Source organism: Hyla sarda, chromosome 2, assembly GCF_029499605.1.
Source record: "Hyla sarda isolate aHylSar1 chromosome 2, aHylSar1.hap1, whole genome shotgun sequence".
Taxonomy (NCBI): domain Eukaryota; kingdom Metazoa; phylum Chordata; class Amphibia; order Anura; family Hylidae; genus Hyla; species Hyla sarda.
Window position 1 is genome coordinate 422,042,922 of NC_079190.1, and position 23,109 is coordinate 422,066,030.

At 45.6% G+C, this 23,109-nt stretch overlaps 1 protein-coding gene across 9 annotated transcripts in view; it reads left to right on the forward strand.

Annotated features, from left to right (window-relative positions):
* BCOR (BCL6 corepressor) overlaps positions 1-23,109 on the forward strand; it is a 235,085-nt gene that overhangs the window by 194,298 nt on the left and 17,678 nt on the right. For 6 of the 9 annotated variants that reach the window (XM_056558900.1, XM_056558902.1, XM_056558901.1 and 3 more), the window contains 5 exons: positions 8,895-9,024; positions 13,656-13,731; positions 14,378-17,110; positions 17,465-17,518; positions 20,069-20,237. In XM_056558900.1, the coding sequence (XP_056414875.1) occupies positions 8,939-9,024; positions 13,656-13,731; positions 14,378-17,110; positions 17,465-17,518; positions 20,069-20,237 (3,118 nt within the window). In that variant the 5' untranslated portion in view covers positions 8,895-8,938. Of the gene's footprint in view, positions 1-7,786; positions 7,917-8,011; positions 8,645-8,894; positions 9,025-13,655; positions 13,732-14,377; positions 17,111-17,464; positions 17,519-20,068; positions 20,238-23,109 lie in introns of those variants that run through there. The other 3 variants (XM_056558906.1, XM_056558904.1, XM_056558907.1) reach the window with 3 other exon arrangements.

Consider the following 23,109-nt stretch of genomic DNA (forward strand, 5'->3'; position numbering starts at 1 on the left):
GGGGGACTACAAGTCCCAGCCCTAATCGCTGCTGTAATACCGAGGAGCCAGTGTGACGTATATGTCCGATCTGGGGCAGGTCACGTGTCGGACCACCCTGAAGAAGAACTGGACCTCGTCATTGTGGCGCGGCTCCGGAGCGTAAAGGGTAAAGTCAGCGCTCGCCTACAGCTGCGAGGAAAGTCACAGAGGAGGCTGTCTGCATCGGAGGCTGTAAAATTATAATAGGAGCCTGTTTAATCCTCGGATCGCGTCTCGGCACAGCGGGGGGAGGGGAGCACTGCCATGTGTGTGCCCCACCGGGCCTGGCACCGAAATCATCACACGACGATCATTACTTCTCCCGGGCGCCCACGTATGTAAATATCTATAATATATATATATATATATATATATATATATATATATATATATATATATATCTCCAAGTGTGGAGGCGATCGCTGGCACCGGGCCTTGTTCACATTGCCATAGCCTATGTATCATTTACCGCATCTTGGGTATGGTTGGGTTGGGTTCACACTGCGTCTTTGTCTCGGTTTTTCTGTTTCTTTGAAATGTTGATGTATGTGAAAAATGTAGCCAACTATGGTATTGTGTACAAAACAAAAATATATACAGTAGAAAAAACCGCAGCACACAAACAGTGCAGAAAAAAGTGCCATTTATTCCATCTTTAGCAAGATATACAAAAAGCGCTTTTTTCTGCACTTAGGACCCCTTTTGTGTGCTGCGGTTTTTCCTACTGTGTTGAGTCCCTAACCAATCCTCCTATGACTGCGTGCACCGTATCCTATGACTGCGTGCACCGTATCCTATGACTGCGTGCACCGTATCCTATGACTGCGTGCACCGTATCCTATGACTGCGTGCACCGTATACTATGACTGCGTGCACCGTATACTATGACTGCGTGCACCGTATACTATGACTGCGTGCACCGTATACTATGACTGCGTGCACCGTATACTATGACTGCGTGCACCGTATCCTATGACTGCGTGCACCGTATACTATGACTGCGTGCACCGTATACTATGACTGCGTGCACCGTATCCTATGACTGCGTGCACCGTATCCTATGACTGCGTGCACCGTATACTATGACTGCGTGCACCGTATCCTATGACTGCGTGCACCGTATCCTATGACTGCGTGCACCGTATCCTATGACTGCGTGCACCGTATACTATGACTGCGTGCACCGTATCCTATGACTGCGTGCACCGTATACTATGACTGCGTGCACCGTATACTATGACTGCGTGCACCGTATCCTATGACTGCGTGCACCGTATCCTATGACTGCGTGCACCGTATCCTATGACAGCGTGCACCGTATCCTATGACTGCGTGCACCGTATCCTATGACTGCGTGCACCGTATACTATGACTGCGTGCACCGTATACTATGACTGCGCGCACCGTATCCTATGACTGCGTGCACCGTATACTTTGACTGCGTGCACCGTATACTTTGACTGCGTGCACCGTATCCTATGACTGCGTGCACCGTATCCTATGACTGCGTGCACCGTATACTATGACTGCGTGCACCGTATCCTATGACTGCGAGCACCGTATACTATGACTGCGTGCACCGTATACTATGACTGCGTGCACCGTATACTATGACTGCGTGCACCGTATCCTATGACTGCGTGCACCGTATACTATGACTGCGAGCACCGTATACTTTCTATTAACCTTGGGGCATGTGCCGGCTGCTTCTTTGGAATTATTTATATCATTTATTTAATTTATTTTTTTATGTTAGGGTCAATTCACAAATAGGTTACGTGGTATTTGCTGCTGCATATTTTCCTAGCAAAATCTGCTACCCATTGGGGAGACGTCTCAGTCTAAATATGTGCTTTATCAAGAGCCGTGCGACTTTTGATAAATTAAGCGCACAATAGACCAGCCTAACGCTCTGTAGTTTGATTTATATTGATGCGGGACATAGACGGCTTATATAAATCTCCCCCTATGTCCCGCATCATTATAGGCCAATCTACAGAGGGTTAGGCCGGTCTATTGTGCGCTTAATTTATCAAAAGTCGCACGGCTCTTGATAAATTCTGCGCATGGACTTCGGGATCTATGCTTTAGACTGTATATAAACCTGCTCCAGCATGGTCTGACATTTCAGCGTACTTTCAGCGATAAGACTTGTCGCTGAAAAGTAGCTATTGATAAATTCAGCACCAATGCATTTTTCTGTCTAAAATAGACTAGAATGCATCATGTCCTAAAAATCCTCTAGAGCAAAAGTCGCAACAAATTTAGACAGGAAAAATCAGTCTAAATCCTTTGATAATCTCTCCCATTGACTTCAATGGGTACGAAAATAGCAGCAGCAAAAGCAAAATATGGTGCATGTGACCCTACCCAAACCTGAGGGACCCCATTCAAAGTGAATAGGACCAGTTGGTGTCCGGTGTCACACCTTCTGTCCAGCCCTGTGGTACATGTTGGTTGCCCTCCTGCTCATCCTGTTCTGGGTCCCTTCAGCTCTTCTCTTTGTGCCCTATGACAGATGTCATTGACTTAAATGGGGTCGGCCAGGGATCGGGTCATTTAGCAGAGAATATATATATATATATATATATATATATATATATATATATATATATATATTTTGCACTATTTTCTTCTGCTAAACTCCTGTCATTCTGCCGGACTGTGATTGACAGCTAAAGGGCAGCATAAAAAAGGCCTGACTGCTTCTGATTCCTATACAATTATATGGGAGATAGAAGTTAAATAGAAACAAACGCAGTGTGAACGCAGCCTAAACAAGAAGATGGTGCGGCAGGAGTGCCTGTGTCTTGTGTTCTGGGGATTGTCTCCCCTAGAAATGATTCTTCCTATGGAGTCCATGTTGTATTGGTCTTAGGGCTCCCATCACCATTGGAGGATCAGTTCACATCTGCGTCTGATCTCACAGAATGCGTCCAAATAGCGGGACATGAGCGGAGAAATACTGCAATGGTCACCAGACCCATAATAGTCAATGGGATCCGATGGTGTCCATTGTCCAGTTTTTTTTTTTTGTCATGAGCGGACTTTGCAATGGGGCTCGCAGAGGTGAACTGGAATAAATAATATAGTGTGAACCCCCCAGCCTAATACAGGACAATGGAATGAACTGTATAGTGTGAACACAGCCTAATACAGGACAATGGAATGAGCTATATAGTGTGAGCACAGCCATGTCTGTACAGTGTAAAGAACAGTGTTTCCCGACCAGGGTGCCTCCAGCTGTTGCAAAACTACAACTCCCAGCATGCCTAGCATGATATAGTGTGAACCCAGCCTAATACAGGACAATAGAATGAACTGTATAGTGTGAACACAGCCATGTCTGTACAGTATAAAGAACAGTGTTTCCCAACCAGGGTGCCTCCAGCTGTTGCAAAACTACAACTCCCAGCATGCCTAGCATGATATAGTGTGAACCCAGCCTAATACAGGACAATAGAATGAACTGTATAGTGTGAACACAGCCATGTCTGTACAGTATAAAGAACAGTGTTTCCCGACCAGGATGCCTCCAGCTGTTGCAAATCTACAACTCCCAGCATGATATAGTGTGAACCCAGCCTAATACAGGACAATAGAATGAGCTATATAGTGTGAACACAGCCATGTCTGTACAGTATAAAGAACAGTGTTTCCCAATCAGGGTGCCTCCAGCTGTTGCAAAACTACAACTCCCAGCATGCCCGGACAGCCTTCGGCTGTCCGGGCATGCTGGGAGTTGTAGTTTTGCAACAGCTGGAGACACCCTGGTCGGAGCTCACGTCGGTTCCTCTGCGGTTGTCATTACTAGAGAACAGTATAATAAGGACATAGTGACTCCCGATCCCCGGGCACAGCAATGTGATGAATGGCCAATCTCCTGCAGTGTGGGATAATGTGCTTTGTGATCGCAGGCACAATGGCTGCCACATGTCATGACTAGCGTGATGATCGCGATATAAATAGAGCGCTTGTTGCTGGAATGTGTCCCCGCAGTCACTGGCCCTTTCTTTGTGGTCGCCCCCGGGCTGGACGGCTCCGGTACTGGGATTATCTGTATGGTGTGTACCGGAGCCAGCGCTACAAGAGCCCATAAAGAAGCGGGGAATGTGCAGCTATTGATCAGCGCTCGGCGGAGCCTCAGGGGAGCAGCTGCTATAAAGAGGCCGAGCGCCACGTCCTCCATCAGTGATATCCCGCCGCCCCCTCCTCTTACTTATTAACCCGGCATTTAGCAGCGCGCCCTCCCCCCGGAGCAATTACACTCCAGCCCTGGAATAAATCATGCGCCGCGATAATCCTGTTAATAAAACGCAGCTTGTTCCTGACACTTTCCTCCCGCGACTCCCCGCACCTCACCCCTGGGCTCACACCTCCGCACGATCGCGATATCGCAGTGTATGAACGTCTGATCGGCGCGTCCTGCACTCACACAGGCGCCGTATAGCCGTACATCGTGCAATCCTATAACGACTATTCCCGGTGACATATGTCCTCAGCGGGGGGACACAGCTCCGGGAACACGAGAGGAAATACAAGTATAGCGCAGACCTATAGGATCGTGTACTGTGTGCCCCGTATATAGCGCAGACCTATAGGATCGTGTACTGTGTGCCCCGTATATAGCGCAGACCTATAGGATCGTGTTCTGTATGCCCCGTATATAGCGCAGACCTATAGGATCGTGTACTGTATGCCCCGTATATAGCGCAGACCTATAGGATCGTGTACTGTGTGCCCCGTATATAGCGCAGACCTATAGGATCGTGTACTGTATGCCCCGTATATAGCGCAGACCTATAGGATCGTGTACTGTGTGCCCCGTATATAGCGCAGACCTATAGGATCGTGTTCTGTATGCCCCGTATATAGCGCAGACCTATAGGATCGTGTACTGTGTGCCCCGTATATAGCGCAGACCTATAGGATCGTGTACTGTGTGCCCCGTATATAGCGCAGACCTATAGGATCGTGTACTGTGTGCCCCGTATATAGCGCAGACCTATAGGATCGTGTTCTGTATGCCGTATATAGCGCAGACCTATAGGATCGTGTACTGTATGCCCCGTATATAGCGCAGACCTATAGGATCGTGTTCTGTATGCCGTATATAGCGCAGACCTATAGCATCGTGTACTGTGTGCCGTATATAGCGCAGACCTATAGGATCGTGTTCTGTATGCCCCGTATATAGCGCAGACCTATAGCATCGTGTACTGTGTGCCGTATATAGCGCAGACCTATAGCATCGTGTACTGTGTGCCGTATATAGCGCAGACCTATAGGATCGTGTACTGTGTGCTGTATATAGCGCAGACCTATAGGATCGTGTTCTGTGTGCTGTATATAGCGCAGACCTATAGGATCGTGTTCTGTATGCCGTATATAGCGCAGACCTATAGGATCGTGTTCTGTATGCCGTATATAGCGCAGACCTATAGGATTGTGTTCTGTATGCCCCGTATATAGCGCAGACCTATAGGATCGTGTACTGTATGCCGTATATAGCGCAGACCTATAGGATCGTGTTCTGTATGCCGTATATAGCGCAGACCTATAGGATCGTGTACTGTATGCCGTATATAGCGCAGACCTATAGGATCGTGTTCTGTATGCCGTATATAGCGCAGACCTATAGGATCGTGTTCTGTATGCCGTATATAGCGCAGACCTATAGGATAGTGTCCTGTGTGCCGTATATAGCGCAGACCTATAGGATCGTGTACTGTATGCCGTATATAGCGCAGACCTATAGGATCGTGTTCTGTATGCCGTATATAGCGCAGACCTATAGGATAGTGTCCTGTGTGCCGTATATAGCGCAGACCTATAGGATTGTGTTCTGTATGCCCCGTATATAGCGCAGACCTATAGCATCGTGTATTGTATGCCGTATATAGCGCAGACCTATAGGATCGTGTACTGTGTGCCCTGTATATAGCGCAGACCTATAGGATCGTGTTCTGTGTGCCCTGTATATAGCGCAGACCTATAGGATCGTGTACTGTATGCCCCGTATATAGCGCAGACCTATAGGATCGTGTACTGTGTGCTGTATATATCGCAGACCTATAGGATTGTGTTCTGTATGCCCCGTATATAGCGCAGACCTATAGAATCGTGTACTGTGTGCTGTATATATCGCAGACCTATAGGATCGTGTTCTGTGTGCCCCGTATATAGCGCAGACCTATAGGATCGTGTACTGTGTGCTGTATATAGCGCAGACCTATAGGATCGTGTTCTGTGTGCTGTATATAGCGCAGACCTATAGGATCGTGTACTGTGTGCCGTATATAGCGCAGACCTATAGGATCGTGTACTGTGTGCCCCGTATATAGCGCAGACCTATAGGATCTTGTTCTGTATGCCCCGTATATAGCGCAGACCTATAGGATCGTGTACTGTATGCCCTGTATAGCGCAGACCTATAGGATCTTGTTCTGTATGCCCCGTATATAGCGCAGACCTATAGGATCGTGTACTGTATGCCCTGTATAGCGCAGACCTATAGGATCGTGTTCTGTATGCCCCGTATATAGCGCAGACCCATAGGATTGTGTTCTGTATGCCCCGTATATGGTTGGGGTGATCTCCCCGTATAGCGCTGACCTTTCCTCTACTGCAGTGGTCTTCAACCTGTGGACCTCCAGATGTTGCAAAACTACAACTCCCAGCGGGCATGCTGGGAGTTGTTGTTTTGCAACATCTGGAGGTCCACAGGTTGAAGACCACTGCTCTACTGCATGTCCCGTATATTTGTCTGATTTTCCCGTACTCTCTCTATAGTTTAGAGTAATTTCCCGGTATATCGCAGACATATATGGTCGTGTACTGTATGTCCCGTGTTTTGTGGTGATTTCCTCATATATCGCAGACGTATCTGGTCGTGCACTGTGTGTCCCGTGGTTTGTGGTGATTTCCCGGTATATCGCAGACATATATGGTCGTGTACTGTGTGTCCCGTGGTTTGTGATTTCCTCATATATCGCAGACGTATCTGGTCGTGCACTGTGTGTCCCGTGGTTTGTAATTTCCTCATATATCGCAGACATATATGGTCGTGTACTGTGTGTCCCGTGGTTTGTAATTTCCTCATATATCGCAGACGTATATGATCGTGTACTGTGTGTCCCGTGTTTTGTGGTGATTTCCTCATATATCGCAGACGTATCTGGTCGTGCACTGTGTGTCCCGTGGTTTGTGATTTCCTCATATATCGTAGACATATCTGTTCGTGTACTGTGTGTCCCGTGGTTTGTAATTTCCTCATATATCGCAGACATATATGATCGTGTACTGTGTGTCCCGTGGTTTGTGGTGATTTCCCGGTATATCGCAGACATATCTGGTCGTGTACTGTGTGTCCCGTGGTTTGTGGTGATTTCCCGGTATATCGCAGACATATCTGGTCGTGTACTGTGTGTCCCGTGGTTTGGGGTGATTTCCCGGTATATCGCAGACATATCTGGTCGTGTACTGTGTGTCCCGTGGTTTGTGGTGATTTCCCGGTATATCGCAGACATATCTGGTCGTGTACTGTGTGTCCCGTGGTTTGGGGGTGACCTCCCCACTGCCCCAGGCATTTTTTTTACACTCTTGTAAATCCTCTCCCCAGGAAATCCCCGGTGAGTGCGGCCCCGGGCGGGCAGGAAGTCCGCGCGTCTCCGGCAGCCGTCACCTCTCACCTGCTGCCGCTCAGGCCGGATCAGAGATGATTTATCCCCCGCACCCCTCCTCCTCCTCCTCCAGACACGTGTGCGGGACCATCGCTGCGCAGTGTAATGGATAGACGAGGCAGTGCGCTCCCCGGGGACCGGAACCCTACTCATTGCCGTGTACATATGTGCTTGTGTCAGGTTCCCGGTGGACGTACATCCGCCCGTGGAGCGGTAATACAATCCGGCGCTCGCAGAAATAGAGACGTGTAGCGAGGCTTGCGCTGTACGCGGGGATTTCTCGGTAGCGAGGCTGCTAATCCCCGGTGATGTGCGCGCCTGTCTTGATCTGGAAGAACAACTGCTTTTGGGATTAAGCAGACGGCGCTCGGCAGCCCCCTCCCCCGCCTTTGTAGCTGCCACACAGAGCAGCTTCAGTACGTGCTTGGCAGGGAGCGCTGCGATGTCTTCTATCCTGACATCGCGATCAGGGCTGCGGAGAGCCGTGTCATCTCCTCCCAGCCACGCTGGAGCCGCACGATCTCCGCCGCGCTGACATGTCATCTATCAAGAGACGCGGCGCGATCGTGTCCTGTGCGCGGAACAGCGCTCTGCCTGGCAGCCTGTGATTTATCTCCGTGCGGGGAGCGCTCACGGCTCGTATATAAAGGAATAGCTGCTGCCTGCCGTACATAATAGCCCTAGTACACTGTGCGGCCCGCAAGGGGTTAAGAGCCGCCGCCGCCGCCTGTGCCCTTGATCGGATATTATTGGATTTCCATTGTGCGCGGTCGGTGGTACCGACGTCTGATGATGCATGGCGGGGCGGAGGGGAAGGGGCGCCGCAAGGGTTAAGCCCGCACAGCAGCCGGCTGCTAATGACAGCAATTAACGGCTAGAGGGCGGCCAGCGAGCCCGGTGACAAATGGCTCCGGCGCCGAGCGGGTTAATGAGATCAGCAAGTAAGTTGCTTTTCCCTTGACCTATAAACGACCCCGATTTGCATCGCCCCCGCCACCCTTTTATTGCCGGGAATGTCCCTGAGCGTTTAGCACAAGCTGATCCCCAAACCCCACCTCAAACCCCCCTCCACCTCCCGAGCAAACGCGGCTTCTATTATTAATGACCCGGGGGAGTGCTGCTGCTGCTGCTGCTGCTGCCTCCGCTCTGCTTGTCTCACCTCCTTCTCTCCCTTCTCATGTTTCCGCACAGGGGGACACGCTGACGACAAGGGAAGGCTGAATTAAGGGGGCGACATGCTTTCCGCTACCCCCCTCTATGGGAACGTACATAGCTGGATGAGCAATGAGCGGGTCCGCATGTGCGGCATCAATGAGGACAGGTAATGGCCCTAATTCATCTACATTACAGTCTGCCGAGCCGGCTCATCCATCAGGGGCCGACCATGGAGGTCTTCAATAACAACCAGCCCCGATGTGAACAACACCAACTGATTCACCGATCTAATAGCAAGTCAGCGATCATACACGATCTGATAGCAATTCACCGATCTAATAGGAAGTCAGCGATCATACACGATCTGATAGGAAGTCACCCATCATACACGATCTGATAGCAATTCACCGATCTAATAGGAAGTCAGCGATCATACACGATCTGATAGGAAGTCACCCATCATACACGATCTGATAGCAATTCACCGATCTAATAGGAAGTCAGCGATCATACACGATCTGATAGGAAGTCACCCATCATACACGATCTGATAGCAATTCACCGATCTAATAGGAAGTCAGCGATCATGCACGATCTGATAGGAAGTCAGCGATCATACACGATCTGATAGCAATTCACCGATCTAATAGGAAGTCAGCGATCATACACGATCTGATAGGAAGTCACCCATCATACACGATCTGATAGCAATTCACCGATCTAATAGGAAGTCAGCGATCATGCACGATCTGATAGGAAGTCAGCGATCATACACGATCTGATAGCAATTCACCGATCTAATAGGAAGTCAGCGATCATACACGATCTGATAGGAAGTCAGCGATTATACAGGATCTGATAGGAAGTCAGCAATCATACACGATCTGATAGAAATTCACCGATCTAATAGGAAGTCACCGATCATACACTATCTGATAGAAAGTCAGCAATCATATACGATCTGATAGGAAGTCAGCGATCATACACGATCTGATAGCAATTCACCGATCTAATAGGAAGTCAGCGATCATACACGATCTGATAGGAAGTCACCCATCATACACGATCTGATAGGAAGTCACCGATCATACACGATCTAATAGGACAGTGTTTCCCAACTAGGGTGCCTCCAGCGGTTGCAAAACTACAACTCCCAGCATGCCCGGACAGCCTTTGGCTGTCCAGGCATGCTGGGAGTTGTAGTTTTGCAACCGCTGGAGGCAACTTGGTTGGGAAACACTAATAGGAAGTCACCCATCTCTCTAGCCCTAATAATACACAATGTCTTAGTGATTCGTGATCCATCAATCCTGATAATACACCATCTAATAGTAATCCTGCGATTCCTCTAGTCCTGATAATTCACCATTTTATAGTAATCCACCGATTCCTCTAGTCCTGATAATACACCGTCTAATAGTAATCCACCGATTCCTCTAGTCCTGATAATACACAATCTAATAGTAATCCACCGATTCCTCTAGTCCTGATAATTCACCATCTAATAGTAATCCACCGATTCCTCTAGTCCTGATAATTCACCATCTAATAGTAATCCACCGATTCCTCTAGTCCTGATAATTCACCATCTAATAGTAATCCACCGATTCCTCTAGTCCTGATAATTCACCATTTTATAGTAATCCACCGATTCCTCTAGTCCTGATAATTCACCATCTAATAGTAATCCTGCGATTCCTCTAGTCCTGATAATTCACCATTTTATAGTAATCCACCGATTCCTCTAGTCCTGATAATTCACCATCTAATAGTAATCCACCGATTCCTCTAGTCCTGATAATTCACCATCTAATAGTAATCCACCGATTCCTCTAGTCCTGATAATTCACCATCTAATAGTAATCCACCGATTCCTCTAGTCCTGATAATACACAATCTAATAGTAATCCACCGATTCCTCTAGTCCTGATAATTCACCATCTAATAGTAATCCACCGATTCCTCTAGTCCTGATAATTCACCATCTAATAGTAATCCACCGATTCCTCTAGTCCTGATAATTCACCATCTAATAGTAATCCACCGATTCCTCTAGTCCTGATAATACACCATCTAATAGTAATCCACCGATTCCTCTAGTCCTGATAATTCACAATCTAATAGTAATCCACCGATTCCTCTAGTCCTGATAATACACCATCTAATAGTAATCCACCGATTCCTCTAGTCCTGATAATACACCATCTAATAGTAATCCACCGATTCCTCTAGTCCTGATAATTCACCATCTAATAGTAATCCACCGATTCCTCTAGTCCTGATAATACACCATTTTATAGTAATCCACCGATTCCTCTAGTCCTGATAATACACCATTTTATAGTAATCCACCGATTCCTCTAGTCCTGATAATTCACCATCTAATAGTAATCCACCGATTCCTCTAGTCCTGATAATTCACCATCTAATAGTAATCCACCAATTCCTCTAGTCCTGATAATTCACCATCTAATAGTAATCCACCGATTCCTCTAGTCCTGATAATACACCATTTTATAGTAATCCACTGATTCCTCTAGTCCTGATAATACACCATCTAATAGTAATCCACTGATTCCTCTAGTCCTGATAATACACCATCTAATAGTAATCCACCGATTCCTCTAGTCCTGATAATTCACCATCTAATAGTAATCCACCGATTCCTCTAGTCCTGATAATTCACCATCTTATAGTAATCCACCGATTCCTCTAGTCCTGATAATTCACCATCTAATAGTAATCCACCGATTCCTCTAGTCCTGATAATTCACCATCTAATAGTAATCCACTGATTCCTCTAGTCCTGATAATACACCATCTAATAGTAATCCACCGATTCCTCTAGTCCTGATAATTCACCATTTTATAGTAATCCACCGATTCCTCTAGTCCTGATAATTCACCATTTTATAGTAATCCACTGATTCCTCTAGTCCTGATAATACACCATCTAATAGTAATCCACTGATTCCTCTAGTCCTGATAATACACCATCTAATAGTAATCCACCGATTCCTCTAGTCCTGATAATACACAATCTAATAGTAATCCACTGATTCCTCTAGTCCTGATAATTCACCATCTAATAGTAATCCACCGATTCCTCTAGTCCTGATAATACACCATTTTATAGTAATCCACTGATTCCTCTAGTCCTGATAATACACCATCTAATAGTAATCCACCGATTCCTCTAGTCCTGATAATTCACCATCTAATAGTAATCCACCGATTCCTCTAGTCCTGATAATGCACCATTTTATAGTAATCCACCGATTCCTCTAGTCCTGATAATACATCATTTTATAGTAATCCACTGATTCCTCTAGTCCTGATAATACACCATCTAATAGTAATCCACCGATTCCTCTAGTCCTGATAATTCACCATCTAATAGTAATCCACCGATTCCTCTAGTCCTGATAATTCACCATCTAATAGTAATCCACCGATTCCTCTAGTCCTGATAATTCACCATCTTATACTTCACATAAAGGACAGAACAATGCTCACCCTGATGTGAGGAGTACATTGTACTGACTATAGGGCTTCTTTCCCCTTCTTGTGGTTGATGCCCTTCCCCCAGACATCGCACTCATTCTTTACACAGACACAGTTCCGCTTTATCATTCAGTTGCTATTATTGATTAGGAAGATATTTTTTTGTTAGTTGCCTTACAGACAGCAATAGCGACACCTGCAGGCAACTTGTGGAACTGCATAATTAAGGCCAGGTTCGCAGCATGATGTGTGCCCCTGAGGCAGGGATAGCTATCAAAGCTCTGACAGGCACAGGCTGCATTCATTTCAGTTGTCCATCTTTCCGGTCATTTTCCAAGCATTTCTCAGTCCTATCCAAAACTCAGATATGTTCAGAAAATGACCTGAATGTAGTCAGTAACTGACTTCACTTGGTATTGGGCCCATGCATGTCCAAGCTTGGTATGTCTCCATGTCATTTCAACAGTTTCTTATCATATCCGTGCCCCAGACACACAAATCTTTATGTGAATGAGCCCTAACAAAGATTACAGCGATTGTGAGAAGAAAGCTACGGCCACATTTAAATCTGCACTGGAGCCCCATCCAGGGAGTTCTAGTGCAGAGTCCTTTAATTGGGGGACCTGTTACTAAGAGGGATCCTGTTAAAGTCCATGTGAGCTGACCGTGTCCATTGTGTATCGGACCGCCTCACACAGATGTGAACAAGGCCTAAACACTCGGAAGGGCTGATACAGTCAGTGTTAGATCATATTATATCGGATTAAAGGCTTTTATTATTTATGACAAATTGATACATTTACTATTATGGTAATCCATAGAGTAATGATCATTAAAGGACAACTGCAGCGCTATTACACTTATCCCCTATCCCCACAGAATAGGGGATAAGTGTCCGACCGCTGGGACCCCCGCAATCTCCTGAACGCCCACACCTAGAGAGGTCGACGGTTACGCCCCCTCCCCATACAGTTCTATGGGAGAGGCGGGGAGGCATGAATGCTGCCTCTCTGCCTCTCCCATAGAACTACATGGAGAAGGCGTGTCGGCCATGCAGGAGCCACCCCCCCGCAATCAAACACTTTATAAGTTGGGATAAGTTGTTTTCGGCCTTTAAGAAATCATTTACACAGAGAAAATATTCTGAGGTCTAGAAGATGAATGGAAGGCCCCACAGCATTTTACAAAGTATTCCTAGAATATGTCCCAAAAGTAAAATTGTATCTATTTAGTGATCTGTTTTTTGTCTCACTTTCCATAAATAGTTTGCTAAGAATTCTTAATCTCTTTTAGGAAAATTCTTATCACTGATGGTGACATTCAGAAAGCCCGACTTGAGCTGAGAGAAGATCATCTCGGTCACACCTTGGTAAGATTCCACACTAAAGAAGTAGTTGTCCAGGTTTACTCCTTACACATATTATAATGCTGGTAGATAATCTAAGCCAGAAGTTCAGAAGGAAGAAGCTGTATAAAATCTACCCCAAGTTGGTTGCTAAGTGATCATTTTTTTTATTATTTCTCACAATAACGTCTTCAGCAATTAGATTTAATGACCAGTTAGTGCATTTAGGACAGCCCGGTCACATCCTATAGCGTATATAACGAGCATTTTAGTTCTATGCAGAGATGACTGGGGGGGGGTATAATTATAAGTTTCTCTTTATGCTCTGTTCTGTCTGGTGTAATGTCTAGGACGGACATGGCATTATCTTCCATATAGTTAATTGAGTCTGTTTAGTTAAATGGACAGACAATGCTGAAGGTCACTATTCTCCGCACACCACACTGATCTAGATCAGTTATGTCACATGCAAATGGGGAACAAAACAAGGGTGAAATTTGTTCAGGGTCACAACTTACACCAGTTGGAAACATCCGTATCTGGCAAGGTGTTCACACGCACCATGATTCTCTTCCTTGACTTTGTAGCATACAGTGCGATGTAGTTATTCAGGTTGTGTACAATATATTCTGTGTCTCTGTATTTATTATTACTTCTTTTTCTTGTATAGGTGGATGCAGCAGCTGTTCATCGAATGGACAGCCTAACTGCTCTCGGCATGGACCGTACAGGTCTAATGCAGGAAGGATTAAGAGTCCCTGGAGGCATGGTCTACTCTAGCCTGTGTGGCCTTGGCACGGAAAAAGTTAGAGAACCATCCACTATACCAGGGCTTGGGTATGCACCTGACCGAAATTCTGAACTTCAATTTAAGCCAAATACTGCTGAAACGATGGAGACTGCCCAGATGACTGGAAAACAGCCCAATGGTTTTAACTCCTTGTTTAAAACCCCACCAGGACTGCAAAAGACATCTGTCCCTACAAGTGAATCTCTGGTTTTGGACAGAGCAGTCAATGATAAACAGAGTCCCATTGATGTGAATGGTGCTAATTATTTAAGGATTCCTTGGGTGCACTCCTATATGGATAGCGCATCACCAGCTATGTACCCATTCATCGATTCACCAAATAAGTATTCTTTAAGCATGTATAAGGCGTTTCTACCTCAGCAGTCGGCTTACAGTTTGCCACAGCATTTAACCTACTCACCAGTTTGCCCGAATGGTGAACGCTTTGTATATCTTCCACCGTCACCTTATGTAACATCCCATATCCCATCAAGCCTGGCACCACCAATGAGGATCCCTGCACCATCAGCAGCTCCGGCCATACCCACTACTGTTCATTGCTTAGAAAAAAGTTTACCATGGAAAATGGGGATTAATCCAGGGTCTAATGTTGATCACCATGCCTATTCTCATCTTCAAACAAATAAGCAGCCTAGGATGCCGTGCACAAAGTCTATGGCTAGCAGTATGTCACCTGAAGCCTCACTGTTGTTGGCATCTTCTCAAAGACCATCTCCTAGGCTTCATCACTCAACTCAACCAGTTGGAGATGGCTATTCTGATTATCAGTCATTTGTTAAAATCTCAACACCGCCTACATCTGTTTCTCACACAAAACCACTCACAAGCATAAATAGTGACCTCACACCTTTAAGGCAATCAAGCACCAAGACTAACAAACTACTTGACGGAGAAAATGCACAGATGCAAGCACCCTCCAAAAGGTATACAAAGGAAAGAAAGGACAACAGGTCTCCTAGCTTGTTGGAAAAGCAAACACCTCACAAAGAAGGAACTGAAAAACCACTTGATTTGTCTTCAAAGCTTAGTGATGCCGAAATGTCAGCAATGTTGCTTTCAGGGCGATCTGGAAATACCATGGGAATGTGCACCAGAGACATTCAGAAAGAAGCCATATCTCCTTCTGCTGGTGTTAGTGCTATCTTCAGACCAGAAATGATCAGTAATGCACCTTCATCATGGGTAGTACCTGGTATGGGCAGCTCCGAAGACATGAATGGCATCATTATGCCACTGAAAAACAAAGCATTGGAAAGGGTTATGCCACAACAGAGGAGCTCTTCATGCCCTCGGATGGGAAGCTCTGAAGTAGTAGTTACAAGCAGTTCAGGATGCATCTCTAGTGCCGGGCGTCCTGCATCTGCTTCACCTGCACCAAATGCCAATGGGGAAAGTAAAAGTCCTGAAGACAGCACTAAGTCTGCTATGCAACAACAACTTCCGCCTGCTAGCTCACTTAGTAAGAGCAGCAAAGTAGCAAAGCCTTCCATAATGGAATCAACCATAAAAGTGAGTGAAGCTTCGCTGCCCCCTGCACCTATGTTCCTGCCTCGGAGTGAGCCCTTCTGTTCTACACCCTTGGCTTATCCAAGCAGTTTTATCCCATATTCAGTCTCTGAGAGCCTTGCATTGTCCCATTTACATTTACATGGAAAAGCTCCTGTGTATCCTCACCCAGTTTTATTGCCCAATGGAAGTCTTTTTCCTGGTCCAATGGCCCCAAAGCCTGGAATTTCTTACAGCCTACCAACCAACAGAGATTACATGGCCTATCAAGAGTCACTGGGTATGGTGCATCCAATCTTACTACCACCTTCTACAATGGAAATAGGCAAAGATGACAAGACCGAGAGAAGGTCTAGGTCCCACGAAAGGCCACGCTACGAGGAACCTGCTGGGAGGAGACTTTTGGATATATCAGATTCTACACCAAAGCTTAATTTGGAAGCTTCCTCAGATAAGAGCGCTAAGTCTCATCCGACCTCTGTAGTAACCAGTAAACATTCTTCTAAGACAGAACTGTTGAGTTCCAATGGAGAAAGAGATACAAAATGTGATTTCAGTTTTGCCATGAATGGTTTTGTACCTGAAAAGCATATAATGAATGATCTGCAGAAACCAGAACAGGGAGCACAGGTCAGGGATTTCATAGCACCAAGAGAAGAGACCCCAAGAAAGAATGACTTTCATGTTCCCCAACAGTCTCAGAGTTCGCCTGTATTCCAGGCCAGAGAGGAAAATGTATCTGGGAACCAAACTATGGATGTCCCTGCCGTAGAGCTGGGTGCGCAATTTCTGATTCCTAGTCAAAGTCAAGATGCCCAAGCTGCGTTTTATGGGCAACCCCAGGAAAAAACGCAGCCCTTCATTATGGCAAACGGCCATTCTGACACAGAAGCAGCCGAGGCCACCATGAGAGACAGTTCAGATGAATTTGAAACTATAAATGGGAAACTTGTAAAAACCAAATCTTCCAAACTGACTAAAAGGATTGCAAACTCCGCTGGCTATGTGGGTGACCGCTTCAAGTGCATGACCACCGAATTGTATGCCGATTCAAGCCAACTAAGTCGCGAGCAGAGGGCTCTACAGGTGAGTTGCTTGAAACTTTTCAGCCTCCTTATTTAGTATAGTAAGCAGTGTACTGTTCAGGGGGAGTAGAAAAACACATAGCCATTTGGTGCATGCACAACCCCAACCCTTGTAACTTGCACTATTATCTGTGAATAATAAACTGTGTCCTAACTGTACTAGCTGAAGCATTAATAGATGTTTTATAATGAAATGAATAGTAAGGTCACAGCAAAGTTATATATAAAGTACAGTGTTATGCTATGTAATTGTAGCAAATAGGTAACTATGAGCCGATAGTGTTAAATTGTTCATGTCATATTGTATTGGATGATTATCCAGATAATGTATTAAGTGCCCATTTTAATTACTTAGATGGAAGGCATACAAGAGGACAGTATAATAAGTCCACCCGCTGCTTACTGTGAGGTCAGTCTTTAAAGTTTTTATTATTAGACTCTACTGCATTATTTTCTTCATTTCCGAGTATGTTCCAGGCCATGGTTTTTGTGTCTGACATCCCGCTGTAAATGTCTGTTTGCTAATTTGATGTTTACCTTGCATGTAGCCAAGCATCCAAACATGTTCCTCTTTACTGTAATTTCCACATCCTTAACCTTTTCAACAATATGAGTTTGCTCATTATTAGGAGGAAGAGCGGCAGACGCATTTGTTTAATTCACCGTCCTATTGTACGATCGATGTTGCTTGTGTATTTAGGCATGCTTCTGCATTTTAAAGAGCCGCTCTATAAAGTTGTGTCTTGTACAAAAGGGGTCAGCGGGTCATGAAGGCTTGTGGTGTCATTAATGCCTTAGTAATTTATGGATATACATGTGCGGATGCGAGCAGCCCGTATCCAGAAGTGACACTGCCATAGGCTTTTTAAAGGGGTTATCCAGGAAAAAACTTTTTTTTTTTTATATATATATATCAACTGACTCCAGAAAGTTAAACAGATTTGTCAATTACTTCTATTAAAAAATCTTAATCCTTTCAGTACTTATGAGCTTCTGAAGTTAAGGTTGTTCTTTTCTGCCAAAGTGCTCTCTGATGACACGTGTCTCGGGAACCTCCCAGTTTAGAAGCAAATCCCCATAGTAAACCTTTCTAAACTGGGCGGTTCCCGAGACATGTGTCATCAGAGAGCACTTAGACAGAAAAGAACAATCTTAACTTCAGAAGCTCATAAGTACTGAAAGGATTAAGATTTTTTAATAGAAGTAATTTACAAATCTGTTTAACTTTCTGGAGCCAGTTGATATATATATAAAAAAAAGTTTTCCTGGAATACCCCTTTAAGCAATGCAATAATGGTGGTCTGTTAGTCCTGTCCTCCTCCACTGCTGAGATCGCTTTAATCTCATATTAGTGAAAAATGTGCAAATTTTTTGCCATGAAGTACTATAAAAAACAGCGAAGCATTTTCCCACACCTTATGATAAGATCCATTCTAAGCATGATCCCTATACTGACTAATAGTGAAGCTCTGCAGTTGTTGGAGCTGCTTTCCCAGCAGATAATGTCTCCGATAGCTTGTGATCCTGCTTCCTTTCTCCACCGTGCCTGCGAACAGTTAACACTGAGCCCCTCCTTCTTTGCGGAGCGGCTGGCGGCATGAAGTGAGAAGGGCAGAAGTGTGCTTTTCATGAATAATTTCCAGAGAATGACCGGGCAGAGCATTGGAACTGACTGCGGTATTAATTCTCCAATGTCAGGAGTCACATCACAAATTCATAACCGCTGTCCTTTTTTAAAGGAGACTACACCTTTAGGCCCATTTTATCAAATAGCTTATTTGACATGTAGAACCGTGGTTTGCTGTAACTCTTGATAAACAAAAGCATAAAATGAGTTATCATTTATTATTGTAAGATTGGTGACAACTGTTCTAGCCTCCATTACCCAACTTTCTACAATACTATGACTATAGAGTGCATGACTATTATTTACCTACTGAAAATTTATTCTAGAAAAGGGATCTGTTGGATTACCCAATGATGGCTAAATGTTGTCTTCCATTTCAGGAAGGTTAAAGGGGTACTCCGCCCCTAGACATCTTATCCCCTATCCAAAGGATAGGGGATAAGATGTCAGATCGCTGGGGACCCCCGCTAATATAGAAAGCAGCACCCACCTGTAACTGCTTCTGGAAGATCTCAGGCTAATTCCTCCCGACCACTGGGATGGAAGATCACGACGTCACTACTCTGCCTCCATGTGATGTCACGCCCCGTCCCCTCAATGCAAGTCTATGGGAGGGGGCGTGACGGCCGTCACGCCCCCTCCTATAGACTTGCATTGAGGGGGCGGGGCACGACGTCACACAGGGGCGGAGTTGTGACATCACGAACGTCCATTCCCGAGGTCGGGACCCAGACCCTCCAGCGCTTGTGGACCAGAAACGCGTGGGTGCCGCATGCTATATAGCGGGAGTCCCCAGCGGCGGGACCCCGGCGATCTGACATCTTATCCCCTATCCTCGGGGATAAGATGTCTAGGGGCGGGAGTACCCCTTTAAGCTTCAACATCAGTGAAGCGCCGTATGCCACATGTTTGTCATTAAGCCAGCACAAAAGTGTTCCGATGTCTAAAGCGTCATCACAAATAGACCACATGGTTGTGGTTTTCTGCACCATAAATAATACATACCAGACCAAACCTAGTGACATATGAGCCACGTTTGATCTGTTCATTGTTCTGTATATGCCATGGTATACACCGGAACGCTCTTTTTGCTGCTCTTCCAACATATATGCATGGCAGGCGGCACTTAACTAATGTGAACCTGACCTTATTTTATCTATGAAAGATCTGCATCAAGGTTTGTAAGAACCTGAATACACAATCTTACCGGAATTCAGCGCGTCAATTTTTGTTCATAGTTTGTTCATCTGTACTTATCAATATTTGCGTGGGTTTTAATTGTTAAACATGTTTTGCAGCCGAATGTTTTGTTCATTACGCCTTTCTTTTTAGCGCGCTATGATGCGCTTCTCAGAACTCGAAATGAAGGAACGGGAAGACCACACGCCTACCAAAGACTTGGAGATTTGCAAGCTCAGTAAGTCCGATGTGAAGCTTTCCGCAGAAAAGGTTAAGCCAGCAGCATCAGTCCTGGGAGATTCTGCCGATAGCCAAAGCGAAGGTGAGGAAATCTAAGTGGAGCCGGTCGGTGAACTGTCTCCTCTAGGACCGTAGTCTGAGGCCATTGAGATATTAGGCGCTAGTCTTAAGTGCAGAGTGTGTTTCATTAGCTTTGACATTTTCCAGGCACTAGTACAATAAAGATACTAGAGCAAAAGGATTAGGTGATATGGAGAGTATGGGCATCGTGCCAGCAGCCAGACGTCAGTGTCTTGTGGTTTTTGTTTAAGACCTTAGTAGTGTTCACCAAAGCCTCATATAATCCTCTCTGGTTAGCTTTGTCCTGCTGTTTGTGAGCTTACTGTAAATGCTGGAGGTTGGTTTATAGATAAATCTCCATTATTATTATTTTTTTTTTATGGCGGTACTTTGCTATGGTCTGTAGTTACCCAAAGTGATCAAAGTCTGGGCTGCGACGATATTCAGTCTGGAGCCAGCTGCCATAAAAATGTGAAAAAAAAAATATATATATATATATTTTCAGGGAATCATTTACGTCGCGAGAGCTGTAACAGTGGCATAGTTTCCATAAGACCACAAAAATCCTAGTTCTGTAAAGGAGAACGGGATCCAGATGTTATTCCTAGTGCTGGCAGACAGCCTGAGATGGCAGAGTGTGTGGTCCCAAAGTGACCACAGTGAGAGATAATGATACAGAAGACATAACTGCGGTCACAAGATGGTAGCCCTTGCCCTGTATAGCGCTCTCCAGCGATACTGACCCTTGTCCTACACTAGACCCGAACTGTCAGACACCCTGTCCTGTACACGCACAAAAGAAATGAGCAAGTCAGTGCCTATCTATAAGGACTTCCCTTGCCTAATATGGCCTAATATAAGCAGAGATGGAAACTGATTAGAGTCCCGATTGCCCCGTGTCTGCACAATTTCCTCGGTGTCTCTTAATGCTGCGCATCACATTAGTGACACACTAGGGGTGAGGTTACTGTACAATGCCTGGTTAATGGGTATTGGAGCTCACTCTGTGTTAATTGCCACTCAAGTCTGGATCGCAGGGCTTTGTCAATCCCCACCGCGCGCCCGCTCGTACACCAGTGTGCTGTTCTGCTATTGCAGCTGAAATCATTGCAACCTGTGCTGGTGGCTACAGCGATCAGAGAACATTTTCTGTTCCATTACAGCCTCACAGCTCTGCGGTGCGAAACATCTGTTTCCAAGTAGTTTCTTCTCACTGTCTCTTAACCCTTTTTTTGACACCGTGTACAATCATCTTATAAATAAAGTTATAGTTCTAAGTATCAGACCTACACTGATCTGCCATAACATTAAAACCACAGAAGAAATTAATCTTGTGACCTGTCAATTGGTGGGATATATTAGGCAGCAAGTGAACAGTAAGCAATTAACACTAATGTATTAGAAGCAGGAAAAATGGGCAAACGGAAGGAGCTGAGTGACTCTTGAGGTCTATGCACACTACGGATTTTCCCCACGGAGTCCTATTGCTGTCAGTGGGATTCCGCAGCGCCATACATACTACAGAGTTTCAGCAGCAGAGCTTTCTGCCACAAAAATTCACCTGCCATAAGAATGTACATTTCTGGCTGTGGGGACTGGCAAAGCCTGCACAGTCCGCCATCAGGATCTCTGCCTGATAAATTCTGTAGTGTGCATGGACTTATGGAGTGTTCCTGAACCAGCAAAAGGGTCATCACCGCTCCTGGTTTATTGATGTATATGGACAGCAAAGGCGGCCAGCCCAGATCATAGCCTTTTTCAAATTCCGGGAAAAAATAATGGGATTGAAAGGTATTGTGCCATGACTCCCAACATGCTTGGACAGCAAACGGCTGTACGGACCTGCTGGGAGTTGTAATTTTGCAACATCAGGAAGTCTACTTTTTGGATACCTCTGGTCTTAACCTGCTTTCACACTATAGAAATGTCTGTTTCAAAGATCTGTTATAATGACCCAATAATAAAACCATTAAAAACAGCCGTTACAAAATCCCATTTATAGTCTTTGGGGTTTTTACCTGATCTGTTTTAACCGGTCATAACCCGTTATTAATAAAGGACGTTATTTTGTGACTGGAGAAAGTAACGGGAGAAATATTGCATGCACTATTTCTTCTGTTCTTTCTCCCGTCACAAAATAATGTCCGTTGTTAATAACCGGCTATGAGGGGTTAAAACAGATCAGGTAAAAATCCCATAGACTATAATGGGATTTTGTAACGGCCGTTTGACGGACAATTTTAAAGGGGTTCTCCGGCGCTTAGACATCTTATCCCCTATCCAAAGGGTAGGGGATAAGATGCCTGATCACGGGGGTCCCGCCGCTGGGGACCCCCGTGATCTTGCACGCCGCACCCCATTTATAATCAGTCCCCGGAGTGTGTCTGATTACCGGCGACCACACGGCCGGCGGCGTGTGATGTCACGCCTCCGCCCTCGTGTGACGTCACGCTCCACCCCTCGATGCAAGCCTATGGGAGGGGGCGTGACAGCCTTGGCATCACAACGCTCCGGCCCCGTGATCGACAGTAATCAGACCCGGAGCGAACACGCTCCGGGGACAGATTATAAACGGGGTGCGGCGTGCAAGATCACGCGAGCCCCTAGCGGCGGGACCCCCGCGATCAAGCATCTTATCCCCTATCCTTTGGATAGGGGATAAGATGTCTAAGCGCCGGAGTACCCCTTAAAGGGTTTTCATAACGGAAGATTATAACTGGTCTTTAAAACGGATGAATTTATAGTGTGAAAGGGGCCTTAGGGGTAACAGAAGTTTTCAGCTGTGAACACCCAAAAACCCTAATGCCTTTAGTAGGTTATTATTCTGTGTAGGCAGACGAACAGATCTGGTCATTTTAATACCTGTTCTCCTTGCTGCAGCAATACTGGGCCCT